The sequence below is a fragment of the Oreochromis niloticus genome, linkage group LG18, assembly GCF_001858045.2.
Source record: "Oreochromis niloticus isolate F11D_XX linkage group LG18, O_niloticus_UMD_NMBU, whole genome shotgun sequence".
Lineage (NCBI taxonomy): Eukaryota > Metazoa > Chordata > Actinopteri > Cichliformes > Cichlidae > Oreochromis > Oreochromis niloticus.
The window spans coordinates 26265109-26277453 of record NC_031982.2 but is presented as its reverse complement, the minus strand read 5'-3'; the positions used below and the strand labels follow the sequence as shown (position 1 = coordinate 26277453).

Sequence of the window (12345 nt, the reverse complement as noted above, 5' to 3'; positions counted from 1 at the left end):
TTCATTTGTGTTCATAAAAGGACCTTTTTATTTTAGTTTCCCACAGATACACAGCGTACTGCTGTTCATTTTCCATTATTCATGTCATACAAGTCAGAAGCGGGTTAACAGTAAGGTTTTACAGCTCTAATAAAGCACACAGCACTGTGTTGTTGATGCAGCAGCACTTACAACAAAAAGCTTTTAGTAGGATCGGTGATGAACAGGAACAGATAGCTGAGAAAGGATTTATAGAGGTTTAACAGCACTGTGAGCAAACACATATAACTGCTTCCATTTCTCATGCAAATAATTGTATCATTACTACAACAAAGTAAGAGTGGAGGTGTTTTCATTTCTCATCCTCTCAGCGGAACTGAAGTGGACTCACGCGCAGACCAATCACGTCCTTGCCGATCTCCGTTGCCTAGAAAAAGAGGACACATTACAAATTAGTGGGTGGGGGGGTGGTGGTAGTTACAGCAGAGATGGGCATTTAAATAAATAAAAAGGAAAAGTGAAGGCAGCATGTTTAATGATATAAAAATAGAAGCAGGAACTTAGAAGTGGTTAATAAAAAATTTCTGCTATCTTGCCATGACAACCACATTTGAAGATTTGAAAAGGCTTCCACTCACTAAGCTGAAGGTGAACTTTACTGATAGTATTATTGCCTTTTTTCTTGCAAATCTTCAACAGATATTACTGTGATAATATTATTTGGTGACAGACCTTATTCCCTTACTGAAGATAAAATACCTTCAAACATAAACAATTTACCAGATGTTCTTATTAAAGATGGTTACAGTTTCAGATCTGAGTGATCAAGAAACTTGATCATTCAGACCAAATTTTCTCTCCTTTACTAAATGATGGTCCCTAGAATTTCATATACATTTGTTTGGCCTACCTCTGTGACCCTGCAGATCTGGCCTTTGTAAGGGGGGCAGTAGCAGGCTCCAGACAGAGGGCACTTCTCAACGGGGCGTCCGCGGTACAGGGGAACGAAAGAGGCAGCGCACAGGTCAAATGGATTGTGGGGGTCGTAGTTCAACTGGTGGGCGTCTGTCAAGTTCTTCTCACAGGCTGCCAAAATCTTGCGAGTCTAAAGAAAGAGAATTTTTGCAAAGGAGATGATGGCAAGAGAATGACACCAGTGCATTACAAGCCATCTAATAAAGACCTTTATAAAATAAAAAAAAATAAGCTTTGAGTGATGAACAACCAACCTGCTGTGCAACATCTGGCTTGGGCCCAAGTTCGAGGAGACGTCGTGCGAAGCCTGCAGCTGTCTTAAAGTTACGCAGTTTGAAGAAGAGGTTCAGAGCTGTGCGCAACACTAACACCATGTGGACTGGCTGGAGATTACAGTGGGTGAAGTAAGCAGCCATCTGCAAGGAAAACACAAACACACACATTTTTTTGAACATTTTCATCATGCTTTGGTGATTTTTTTTTTTTTTTAGCGTGAATCAGTGAAGGTTTCATCGTGTTTTTTACCTCACACAACCTCTTCTGCTGTTCCAAAGTGTCTTTAGGCAGCTTCTTCCTCTCAGTCTCCATGGTCAGACCCACTATGTACTCTCTGCATATTGTAATCAACTGCTGAGCCTAAAACACATATAACCCAGTTAAATATCTGAGTATATATAAATGTGTATCAGCATGTCAACAAAATGAGTTTATCTGAAAGCCACAGGAGCCATGAGAATCATACAGCCAAAAGCTTATTAGGTCCATTACAAATGGACTTTAGAGATTAAACAGATCAGGTTCAAGGCATGCTTGTTGCTTACCTCTGCAATCTCCTGTTTGTTATCAACCACCAGCAGAGGTACAGACAGAAGGATGACTCTGAAGCGCTCAACGGCGTCCTCAAATCGTCCAGCTGTGGTCAGCTGGTAGCACTGCTGCAGGCGGGAGATGAGATCAGAGAGACGCAGGCCCACAGCAGGCAGCCCCTGCTTTGCTCCACAGTCCTGAGAAGAAAATTAAAGATAAAAAAGTCATTTTCTACTTTGTGGAATAAATTAGAAACTATTAAGAGAAGGAACAAATATATCAAATGAACAGCTGTACCTTCCAGTTCCTTTGTGGGTGCCCACGCAGGCAGGGCAGGGATGGCAGCCCCAGGTAAGAAGTGCGTCCTCTGGACAGAGTCTGCATGAAAAGCGACTTATAGGGGCCAAAGTTCACAACTCCAACCTGGTCGTGGAGCAGCTATGGTAGAAACAAGCAACGGTAATTAAAAATTTATGCTTCCTTTTTAAACGATGATATATGTTATTAAAGGGAATCAAAAATAAGTAAGTGGTGTTGGAAAACACTGTCAATATGAGCGTACCCTCATTGCAGTTTCAAAGGAGCCGGCCAGGATGTGATCCACTGGCAGCTGGGAATTGTTGCACCACATCTGGGTTGGACTTGTGCCCTTGGTTGGTGGGACAAAGAAGCCGTCCTCTGTTCCTCCACCTGCACCAACTGGTACATCCTGTTGATTGGTGTAAAGATAACGTAAAGCTGACCAGCTCAATACTTTGTACTCTTTTCACGTTTAACATGAGAAATGTTTTCTCTCTCACCAGCTCTGGAGGAAGATCCAGGTCTTCCTCAACTTCCCATCCTCCTCCTTCCTCTTTTCCCAATCCTTCCTCTCCTAATCCCTCCGGAGCATCCATGAAGCCATCTTAGAGAAAAAGAGGAAAAGATACACATTTAATTGTTTCAGGCTCAAGCAGCACAACGAAAGTTTGAAAAAAGATAATAAAAAAATAAAAGAGAGAAAATGATTTGTTAAAATCATTCTGAATTTACCTTCATCCAGCTGAAGCTCAGCATCATCTCCCCAGCCCTCGCCTCCTGAAGTATCCATGTCCAAGTCGGCAGCCATCTGACCAGCTTTCCCTACAACACATGAACTCTGTTCTCACTTTGCCCATATTAAATCCCACACACACACTTCTACATTTACTACCCTGTACAATTACTTCATCTTCGAATACCTTTAAAAACAGAAACACTTATGCATATTAGAAAGATTTACAAAAAAAAACAAAAAAACAATCAGCTGTTTTAAAAGCAATCCAAGTCCAGGCAGAAAACTCCCCCTCACACCTTGCATGTGAGTCTTTGGATATCTGGATCCAGATTGTATTGTGACATTTTCTTGAAATCATCGAAGGGATGTCTCAGTTTTTCTTATTTAAATCTGGTATGTATTTGTAAAGATATTATATGAAATGTCAAACGTTGTCCTATCTAGCAATGCTAAAAAATCGTTCCAAATATTCATCAGTTGATCACTTTCAGGTTGGGCCAAGTTGCACCTCTAATAAAGTTTTGTTGCAAGTCCATATGCAACTTTTGACTAACCTGCTAACAAACAGATAAACCCAACCAATCACATAACCTTGTTCTGAATTAAAGAAACACAAGTACTTATGTGTCTCCATTCTTGGTTCCATTTGAACTGAGTTAACATGGTTGAAACTTCAAAGTATCATGTTTCTTCCTTTTCAGTCCATCATGGCTCTTGACTTACCCTTTGCTGCAATGGCTCCCTCAAAGAAGCCCTTTGAAACGGTGAGCAGAGGCCAGTTAGTGTCTAGAGGGTTGATGGGTGGAGGTGGCTGCAGGAGCTGTGCATTGGGATCAACCTCTGGCACCTAAAAGTCACACAAACCATTTTAAAATTAAAATTAAGCAATAATTATGTTATTTATCAACATGGGAATTGCTGTATTGTTTACAAAAAAACATTAGGTTCACTGCTTCTGGATGTTATTGTTTCCCATAATTTGTGTAGGAAGAATGTTTTGTGAACACACCGTCTCCTTTTCTGGGTCAAACGTCTCTTTTAGTGCCTCAGCCTCTTCATCCAACCCATGTGTGGCTGCAGTCAGGTAGGCCAGTGACTCTGCAAGCATGCACACAAACAAATTTGCATGATGATTTTTCATTTTACTCCCATGAAGGCTGGGCAAGCAAAATACGACAGAATATGAATGAATGTTGACAAATTAACTCACTTTGTCCACAGTTCTTCAAGATTCTAACCCTCTCGCTGACGTCTCCCAGGTAGAGTGCTGCTTGGTAGTGACCGCTCATGTCCTTTCTGATCTCAGCTACACATAGATAACACAGCCATTAGAAATACTGGAAGAGAACATACACACCTTAACCAAATAAAGAATAGAAATCCTCACTCACCAATCTTCATCATCTTGCGTAGCTTGGCCAAGTTACCAGTGATGAGGTAGAGGAAGGTGAGCTTGTCAAAGTTCTTGGTCCTCTGATAGCACATTTCCACGACCTGGTGGTGACCCTGCAGCAGTGCTGCCTCACCCAGACGCTCCCAGCAGCTGCGCTCATCCAGGGCTTTGGCTGCCTCCAGAGCCACCTGGTAGTACAGAGATTTGATTTTTAATTTTGCAGATGGATCTCGGTCTCACCGTGATTTGATTAGAGCTCATCATGTACAAGACCTCCACCCTTATCTTAAAAACTGATAGAATAGGTACAGAAGTGTTTGATTAATGCTGCCAGCTCACCTCGATGTTGCCACACTCCAGAGCCAGGCTAAAGCGCGTCTTCTCATCTTTGACGAAGTGCAGTGCTACTTCGGGGTAGCCCTTCTTCTGCAGATAGGCAATGATGGACTGACCTACCAGTTTGGCATTGCGCACCATGTGGAGCACCTGAAGAGTAACAGGAATGACCTCAGAATTAGGAACCAAATGATTCCTGGTAAAAATGTAATGGTGTTTAATATGAAACTCAGATTATCACTGCACAGTTCTGGTGTTTAATCTCCTTCAGTATACTCAGATTATCACTTTAAGGACAACACCCTTAAGAACCGACCTCATCATATTTGCGATTGACCAGGGCCAGTTTGAAGCGGTACTCTGTGGGGTCGATGGTGAGCACACGAGGCCTGCACTCCCTGTCCAGGCAATAAACGCTGTTGCCTCTCACACGGGTCACATAGATGGGCAGGTCCAGGGTCCTGATGATGCCATGATCACTACAGGAACACAAAGCAGTCATGAACTGATGCTTTCTAACTGTGAAAGATTTCATCTTTTCTGTCCAGAGAATTCAAAGCCAACAAAGTTGTATTTGTCTTTAAAATATAAAGGTACATACTTGAGCAAAAACAATGCTCCAATTATTCTAAGCCACTGCTGTGCTTATTTTAAAAGACATCTGGGAGCACAACACTGTCAAAGAAAACAAGCACTAAGGCAACATTTTAGCTTAGAACTTTCTCAGTGACAGCTTATTCTGTTGAAACTCTACAGGTCTGTGTTAAGATGTTTCTCTCCCCAGAGACTTGTGCCTGTGGGAATGAATAAACACTGCCTTTTCTAAGCAGCACATACCCAGACGTGAGGGCGTATTTGATGTGGTTGGAAGTGGTGTAGATAAAGACTCCACTCTCATCCCAGGCTCCACTCTTCACTCTGATGTTCTCGTGAATGTTGCACAGACTTTCCAGCTTACGGTTGCAGATCATAATTGCTGAGGGAAGGGAAGAAAAAAGAGAAAATCAGATTTAGAGCTTCCTTTGCGAACCAGCAGAGAAAACCCTTCAGGTTTGAACATCTGTTGGTCAAATCTGCAGATATTCATCTCATCCACTCACCGTGTTTAGCCAGCAGAGCCACGTGGCTGGTGTCTGCGCTCCACACCACGTACTTGACCTTGGAGATTTTCACAGTGGCCAGGGAGCGTTTCTGCTGCACGTCAAACAGTGTGACGCCATCGGTATCACGCAGCAGCAGTGAGCCTGTCCCGGCGTAGAAGATCTCCTCACAGCTCGGCACCTGGACTTTCTTCACAATTTCATTCTTCAGATTTTTAATCAGCAGCTGCAATGGAGAAATGAAGAAAACGTTGTGATAAATAATTACAGATCAGGACAAAAAGCAAAGTAAAAAGTTTTCTTTAAATATTTGTAGGCTGCACAAGTCACATAATGGACTCTTGATTGTTTCAGTTGGAGATTAACATGCCAGACTGCCTTTAATCGATCATTTGTTAAGAACAAATGATTTACTGATCAACAGTTTCAGTTCTTTTTATAGAATTAACCAACTTTTCAAAAAATCTTTTAAAAAGGAATTTCGTATATATATTTCACTACTTTGTAAACTTTCATATGCACTTACAGAATGCATACGGTCCAACACAGCAAATCTGTTCCTGGCCACCCAGACTGCTGTCAGACCAGAAGACCTTTTCCCCTCCGGTGCTGGAATTTAAAAAAGAAAAGACAGCCTCTTGTTACTTCATTCAAGGAGATACAAACTGGAGGCATATAGTTACATTCAATAAGTAAAGAAACAAAACAAAACAAATATTTACAGAGTGTGAGAAAAAACATAACTAAAGTGGGTTTTTTGTTGTTGTTTTTTTACCATCGGGGTTCTGAGAGTCACTTTCTTTGGGAATTGAGTACAGGTCATAGGTGCTGTTCTCCAGGTTGGTTGCTCTCTGCAGGAGGTAAAGAGCATTTCAATAAACAGAAGCGAACCAACACACTTAACTGAGCAGTAAGTAATTAATGTGTGCGAGTGCATTTTAACTAAGAGACACTTACAGTGCAGAGCAGGACAGCGTTCTCAGCGGGATTATAAGACATGCTGAACACTGGGAACTTAGACCCACTAAGTTAAGGAGAAGGTAAAACAGGTAAAATGGTTATTTTGGTTTTAAAATAAAATTTTTTTTGTTTGTTTAAACAAACAAAAAAAAAAAAAAACCCTCCAAAAACCCCACGAAAGACAAAAACAAGCACTAGCCACAATTACTTAGACCAATTTCTTTTTGATTGCAGAAATAAAGAGGTGAATGTACAGTATTCGTATACTCAAAATGCTATCTTGTGCACACCACACCTGCGCAGCTGCATAACAGCCGTGTCTTTGCTGCTGTTGAAGTCCAGCTGGCGGAGGAAGCGATCCTTGACGTAGTAAAGCATGTTGCCATGTACGGCGTAGGCTGGACGTTCACGCTCCAGCTTGAACACAATCATACCACTGTCATGACCTTAAAGACACAAAATAAACCATCCGTCAGTGCAAATTTCACACGTACACACTGTATTTTTCCCCTCCTCAGGAAATACATGGCAGACATTTCCTGCTACTAGGCCATGTGAACTTAAGAGAACCATTAAAATCATTTTTTTTCAAATTTTCCCTGATATGCAAAGGATCAGCTTCAAAACTAACCAAACAACTACGTTGCAAATTGATATTTGAACTTGAAAATCTGTTAATGTTCCTGTTTTGATCAGATCACTGTCAGCACTTACCTGCAGCAAACAGGTTGAGGTTTGGGTGGGCACCCAGCACCCAGAAGCGATCGTGATCACGGCGGAAGGTCTGTACTCCAGTCCTTTTGGACATGTCCCACACCCGGATGCTCTTGTCCTCAGAGTTGGACAGAATGAGCTCCTGGCGTGGGTGGAAGATGGCACAGGACACGTTGTTGTAGTGCCCACGGCATGTATCGAGCTCCCATGCCTTGGACTCTGAACACAGACGGGGGGAAAAACAAAAAAATGAGACATGATTAAAGACAAAAAACAAGCAGAAACAGTTACAGCAGGAAACAATTAGTGAAGTAGTTAGCTTGATGAAATACCTACTTCTTGGCACATAACAGAAAAGTCAGGGGTTTTCGTTTCCGTGAACATCAACTTCTAACGCTCATGTAAAGTCACTCACCATTCATCCTCCAGATCTTCACCTGCCTGTCATCAGCTCCAGACACAATGAGAGGCATGCTGGGGTGGAAGGCTGCCCAGTTGACCCCACGATCGTGACCCTGAACATAAACATAACCTCAAGTCACACAAACAGCTGTCATAGCACAGCATCGTTCTATATGAAACTAAACTGTGTTACTCTCTGAGAAGCTGTTTCAGTACCATTAAATAAATAATATATCACACAGAAACCATAAAATACTACATTAAAACAAAACCCAAGCAATGTAGTTTTTTTTTTTATGACTGAATATTTCTGACCTTAAGTCGTAATCACATACCCCTTAAAACACAGATTCAACTGCTAGCTCGGGCTAAAAGGTGGTGTTTTCCAGACAGAACTGCATCATGGACTTTGATGATTTGGAGAACCTCATTAACAATGAACTTGTCTCTATATTTTCACTCTAAAGGATGCATTTCATATTTTGTAAAAGGAAAAAAAACAAAAACAAAAAGGACATCCAAACAATATGTGAGCCGAAGACTACGAATGGACATTTCCCTGTAATGAGATACCAGGAACAAATGAAGGTTCCCCCCAGTAACCTTTAAAGGCTGATTCACTCAAACGACCACAACATTTACAAAAGGTACAAAGTTGCTTCTCACCTCGAGGACGTGTTTAACAACAGCATCAGAGGCACCAAACAAGTCAACACCAGAGATGCCGCGCACGTCCGTCTCCACAGCACCTGGAGACAGGTTCTTCTTCCTCAAACCTGGAACCATCAGAGAGCACCGCATGCAAAGGGGGGAGCCATAATCAAGTTACACAGGGCACAACCACAGTAGAGGATCGGAACATGGGGAAAAACAAGATACATATTATTTAGATATCAAATTTGGAGAATCATCATTGGAGAAGCGAGGCCACAAAAAGGGGGGTTTAAAAACACAGCGCACTGTTGTACTACTGAACACACACACAGGTTTGAAACACACCAACACAACCTCTGCTTTCTCATTGACTGCCAGCTTGAGTCTGGAAACAATCATTCCTGCAGCCATGCTTTGATTGGTTTAATTAATCATCATCTTACAGAAGAAATCGGAATCACTTGTGATTTGGATGGATAGCAGAGCAAGGTAGCTGATTATTTCAGAGACTCAGTGAGATCAGGAAATGAAAAAAGATGGAGAAAACACAGCTTGTATTCATGATTCCTGCCTGTTAAAACAATGTGGTGAGCAGACAGTACAACAGCACAGAGAGAGATGACACGCAGGAAACAGAAATGACACTAGGAACCCATGTGCAGGTGTGGATGTTTCCAGGGAGAGCATGGGATAAGGAGGACACAGGGAGTGTGTGGACTTGGCTGATGGAGGTGGAGTGGGTGGTAGCTAGCATTGTAAAGGTGAGCCTCGATGGGGCGTTGAGTATCAGGATTATGAGTCTTGGAGTTTGCTTTCTTAAAGGCTCATGCACATTTCAGTCACAATGTTTAAATGACGTGCAGTTAGTATAGTCTGAAATGCCACAATTATTGGTTAGGAATGAAGATGATACCAATAAGTTGCAATGACTACAGGAAATATAAACCTGTAGTATATTTCATGTTATTATTATTTTTTTTTAATAGTAGAGCCAGTCGTGCAAATGTCATAGGTCATATAGAAATATGGGACAGCCAGAAAGTTTAAGTGTATAAAAAAAAGATTTACTTTTTTTAAAACCAATTAATGTTTTTGTTTGGATGCAAAAGCAGTATGGATTTTCTATATTGTGAGTATGAGTTCAAAGTAACCCCTTAAAGCTAAACCTGCCCATAAACATACTATGTATTTATCATAAAAAAATGAAAACACATGCTGCAGTTAAGTCATGTGATAGACAAGTTAAAAAATAAAAAAAAAAGTACAAATGGATGCAACCATGCTCAATCCAAAAACTAAGTTAAATTCCATAAACCCAGGATTGGTGAATGTTAGAACTTATGCATGTTCACATGAAAGGAAGTGAAAGCAAATGAGTGCAGTTAGTCTAAAGACAAGAAACAGGAGAAAGAAAAACCACAAGATTTTTACAGCATGCACAGGCACAGAAACACCTCTCCAATTATCCATCTATGTGGATTTTATCCTTTCACTGTGCATCTATCTGATCTGTAAGGCCTTTCTCCTTTCAGAGCTTTTATTTACAGTGTAGTATTAAATTAAAAAAATAAATAAATACCACACCATAAATTTGTTCCACTGCATCTAACTCTCTCACCATCTATCAAAAGAGAGGTGTTTCTGCAAACAGCCCACAGAGTTTTATCCTCTACAAGTCAGAGAGGAAGAAGAGGTTTAGGACTTCACTTCGGTCCTGCTCCTGTTTTCTTCCTCCTCATCTGTACCACTCTGCTCCCAACCCCTCCCCCAAAACCCAGCCCGCTGTCCTCTGGTCTGCCATCCCCAGGCCCTCACCGGAGATATCCCACACTCGCACAGTCTGGTCCAAACTGCCCGACACCACCAGGTCCTCAGATGGGTGGAACTGGGCGCACATCACGTAGTGATTATGGCCAGTCAGCACACTGCAGAGAAGAAAGAAATAGGAAACATAAGAAATTAGGGCAGACCATTCATTTTCATTATGGTAAATTTTAACAATTTTCATTCCTCTGTTTATTTAAAATCTCAATTAAACAGCCTAACTATGTGCAAGTTGTGAGAAACAACAGTTTAAACTTTACACAGTGTCTTACCAGACACACGTCCTGGACTGCCAGTTCCAAATGCGAATCGTCTGATCATCTGAAGCGCTCAGAATCCAGGGGTACTCCTACAGGCAAGGTGACAATTAATGAAATAACTTAAGTCTAAATTGTTCTAACATAAATTACAAAAAAAAAACAGAAGGAAGTACTAATCCAGTGGGGTGACAATATAAATTAAAACCCCTTAAAGACAAAGTGTTTACCATAATATGTAGTACTGTACTGAATCCCAGCTTTAGCGTTGCACAGTGCTCCACCATCACAAATAAAACTAATGATTTCTCCCGTGGACTTGGAGACAACCTATCCTATCTTGAATGATAGGCTAAGATCTGGTGACTGGAAAAGCCATAGCATACAAGTTGCATAATTTAATCTAATGAATCCTATTGCCAGATTGGTGGAGGCCATTCTGGAAGAGAGCACTTCACAGGATAAAAGGTGATCATCTTGAATATCTCCATTGATTTGCACAAGTAGTTCAAAATAGGAGAGTCACTGCAGGAGTCAAAGGTTCAAGGTTTCCTTTAATTTGTCACTTGTCCATTTTCTATGTTAAAACAGCAGGACAACTCACATGGTGAAAGAAGGTGGTTCTGATGTAGTCAAGATGCCCAAGGAGGGTGAAGAGACAGCGCCTCAGCTTGTAGTTCCACACCTGTACACAAAAAGAACATTTACTCAGCTCTCACCTAGGTTTCATTTTACAGTAGTGCATTAAGACATGGCAGCACCTTAGATGTTTAGGCAAAATATTAGAAATCCTGAGTATGAGATACTGCCTCAAACCAAAGAAACATAAAAATAAGCACTTAAACAACATTTATCCAGCTTCATGACATTTAGTGAGAGTGTTGATGCCACAGCAGTCCCACCTTGATTTTGTAGTCATCCCCTCCAGACACAAACAGGGGCTGCTGCTTGTGGAAATCAATCCCTCTGACAGGACCTGTGGTGAGAGACCACATTAAATCACACCTCACTTCCATTAATAACACAGTCTGTAAGCTAAAGCAGCGTACTCGAGCTAAAACACCGTCTTACCGTCATGCTCATCGAATTTGTCAATAAGTGTACACATCCGATAGTCCCACAGCTGGATGACTCCGTTGTGCAAACTTGCAAGAACCCATGGCCGTTTGGGATGGAAGCTCAGGCCTGAAATGTAAAACAGCTCGTCAGATCTCTCACAGAAGAGGCTATTACACTTCAGACGACCAGCATCATCCTAATTTACAGCGGTTTTTTAAACATGCAAAGTGATGTTAGCCGGACAGCTAAGGACACGTACAACTACTGTCCATTTATCGCTACATCTGAATAAGACACTATAACGACAAATTAGTTAGAGACAGTCGGAGGAAAATCTATTTAAAAACAAGAATAAAGAGACAACTCTGAATGAATAATCAACCGAGGACGATAACGTCAACTAGCTAACGTTAGCTTCTTTACTAATAAGTAGCTAGCAGACTCTTACCTTTGACACGGGCCGACTTCGTTTCAAATTTTGTTAACATCGTTACTGGTGAACCGCAAAGGTCTTCTTTTTAATGCTGAGACAAAACTCAGCCAGAGCAAATAATTAAAAAGGACTAAACTCTGCAGATATGTTGAATCAAGCGGCCTGACCACCTTCGCCCATTTAGTTGATTCTCCTTTTTCCTGACACGTAGTCCGTTTTGTCTTCCGGTTTTGAACAATAAAGTTTTGCGACGAAAATCTGACGCAGAAAGTTCCACGGCAGCGGCGCGTAGAAATGTAACACATAGACAAGACATATGCGACTAAATGCCGTCATAACAAATCTAATCTGTATATTTCCAAGCACTCCTTAGACGTATGAAATAAATATACGTACTCGGATAAAGAGTCGTTCGT

General features: G+C 41.3%; 1 protein-coding gene across 1 annotated transcript; it reads right to left on the bottom strand.

The window, feature by feature from the left end:
* Nucleotides 1-12162, bottom strand: copa (COPI coat complex subunit alpha). Its single transcript, XM_003447463.4, has 30 exons — nt 11945-12162; nt 11509-11622; nt 11340-11413; nt 11042-11122; nt 10453-10529; nt 10172-10281; nt 8369-8478; nt 7716-7815; nt 7301-7519; nt 6882-7032; nt 6584-6650; nt 6402-6477; nt 6153-6235; nt 5627-5852; nt 5364-5502; nt 4843-5005; nt 4530-4676; nt 4189-4378; nt 4008-4103; nt 3807-3895; nt 3521-3644; nt 2794-2883; nt 2562-2665; nt 2324-2470; nt 2059-2199; nt 1776-1958; nt 1480-1590; nt 1209-1370; nt 890-1084; nt 1-406 (listed from the first exon to the last, which is right to left on the bottom strand). The coding sequence occupies exons 1-30, from the start codon at nt 11982-11984 to the stop codon at nt 347-349; spliced, it is 3669 nt and encodes a 1222-aa protein (XP_003447511.1). The 5' UTR covers nt 11985-12162; the 3' UTR covers nt 1-346.
* Nucleotides 12163-12345: the final 183 nt, after the last annotated feature.

Excerpts from the sequence above, each read along its gene's own strand:
- copa (XM_003447463.4), bottom strand. The coding sequence starts at position 11,984 with ATGTTAACAAAATTTGAAACGAAGTCGGCCCGTGTCAAAG. Across the intron at positions 4,379-4,529 it reads TGGAGTGTGGCAACATCGAG|GTGGCTCTGGAGGCAGCCAA; the intron begins GTGAGCTGGCAG and ends CTGTACTACCAG. Across the intron at positions 1,371-1,479 it reads AGCAGAAGAGGTTGTGTGAG|ATGGCTGCTTACTTCACCCA; the intron begins GTAAAAAACACG and ends TTTTCCTTGCAG.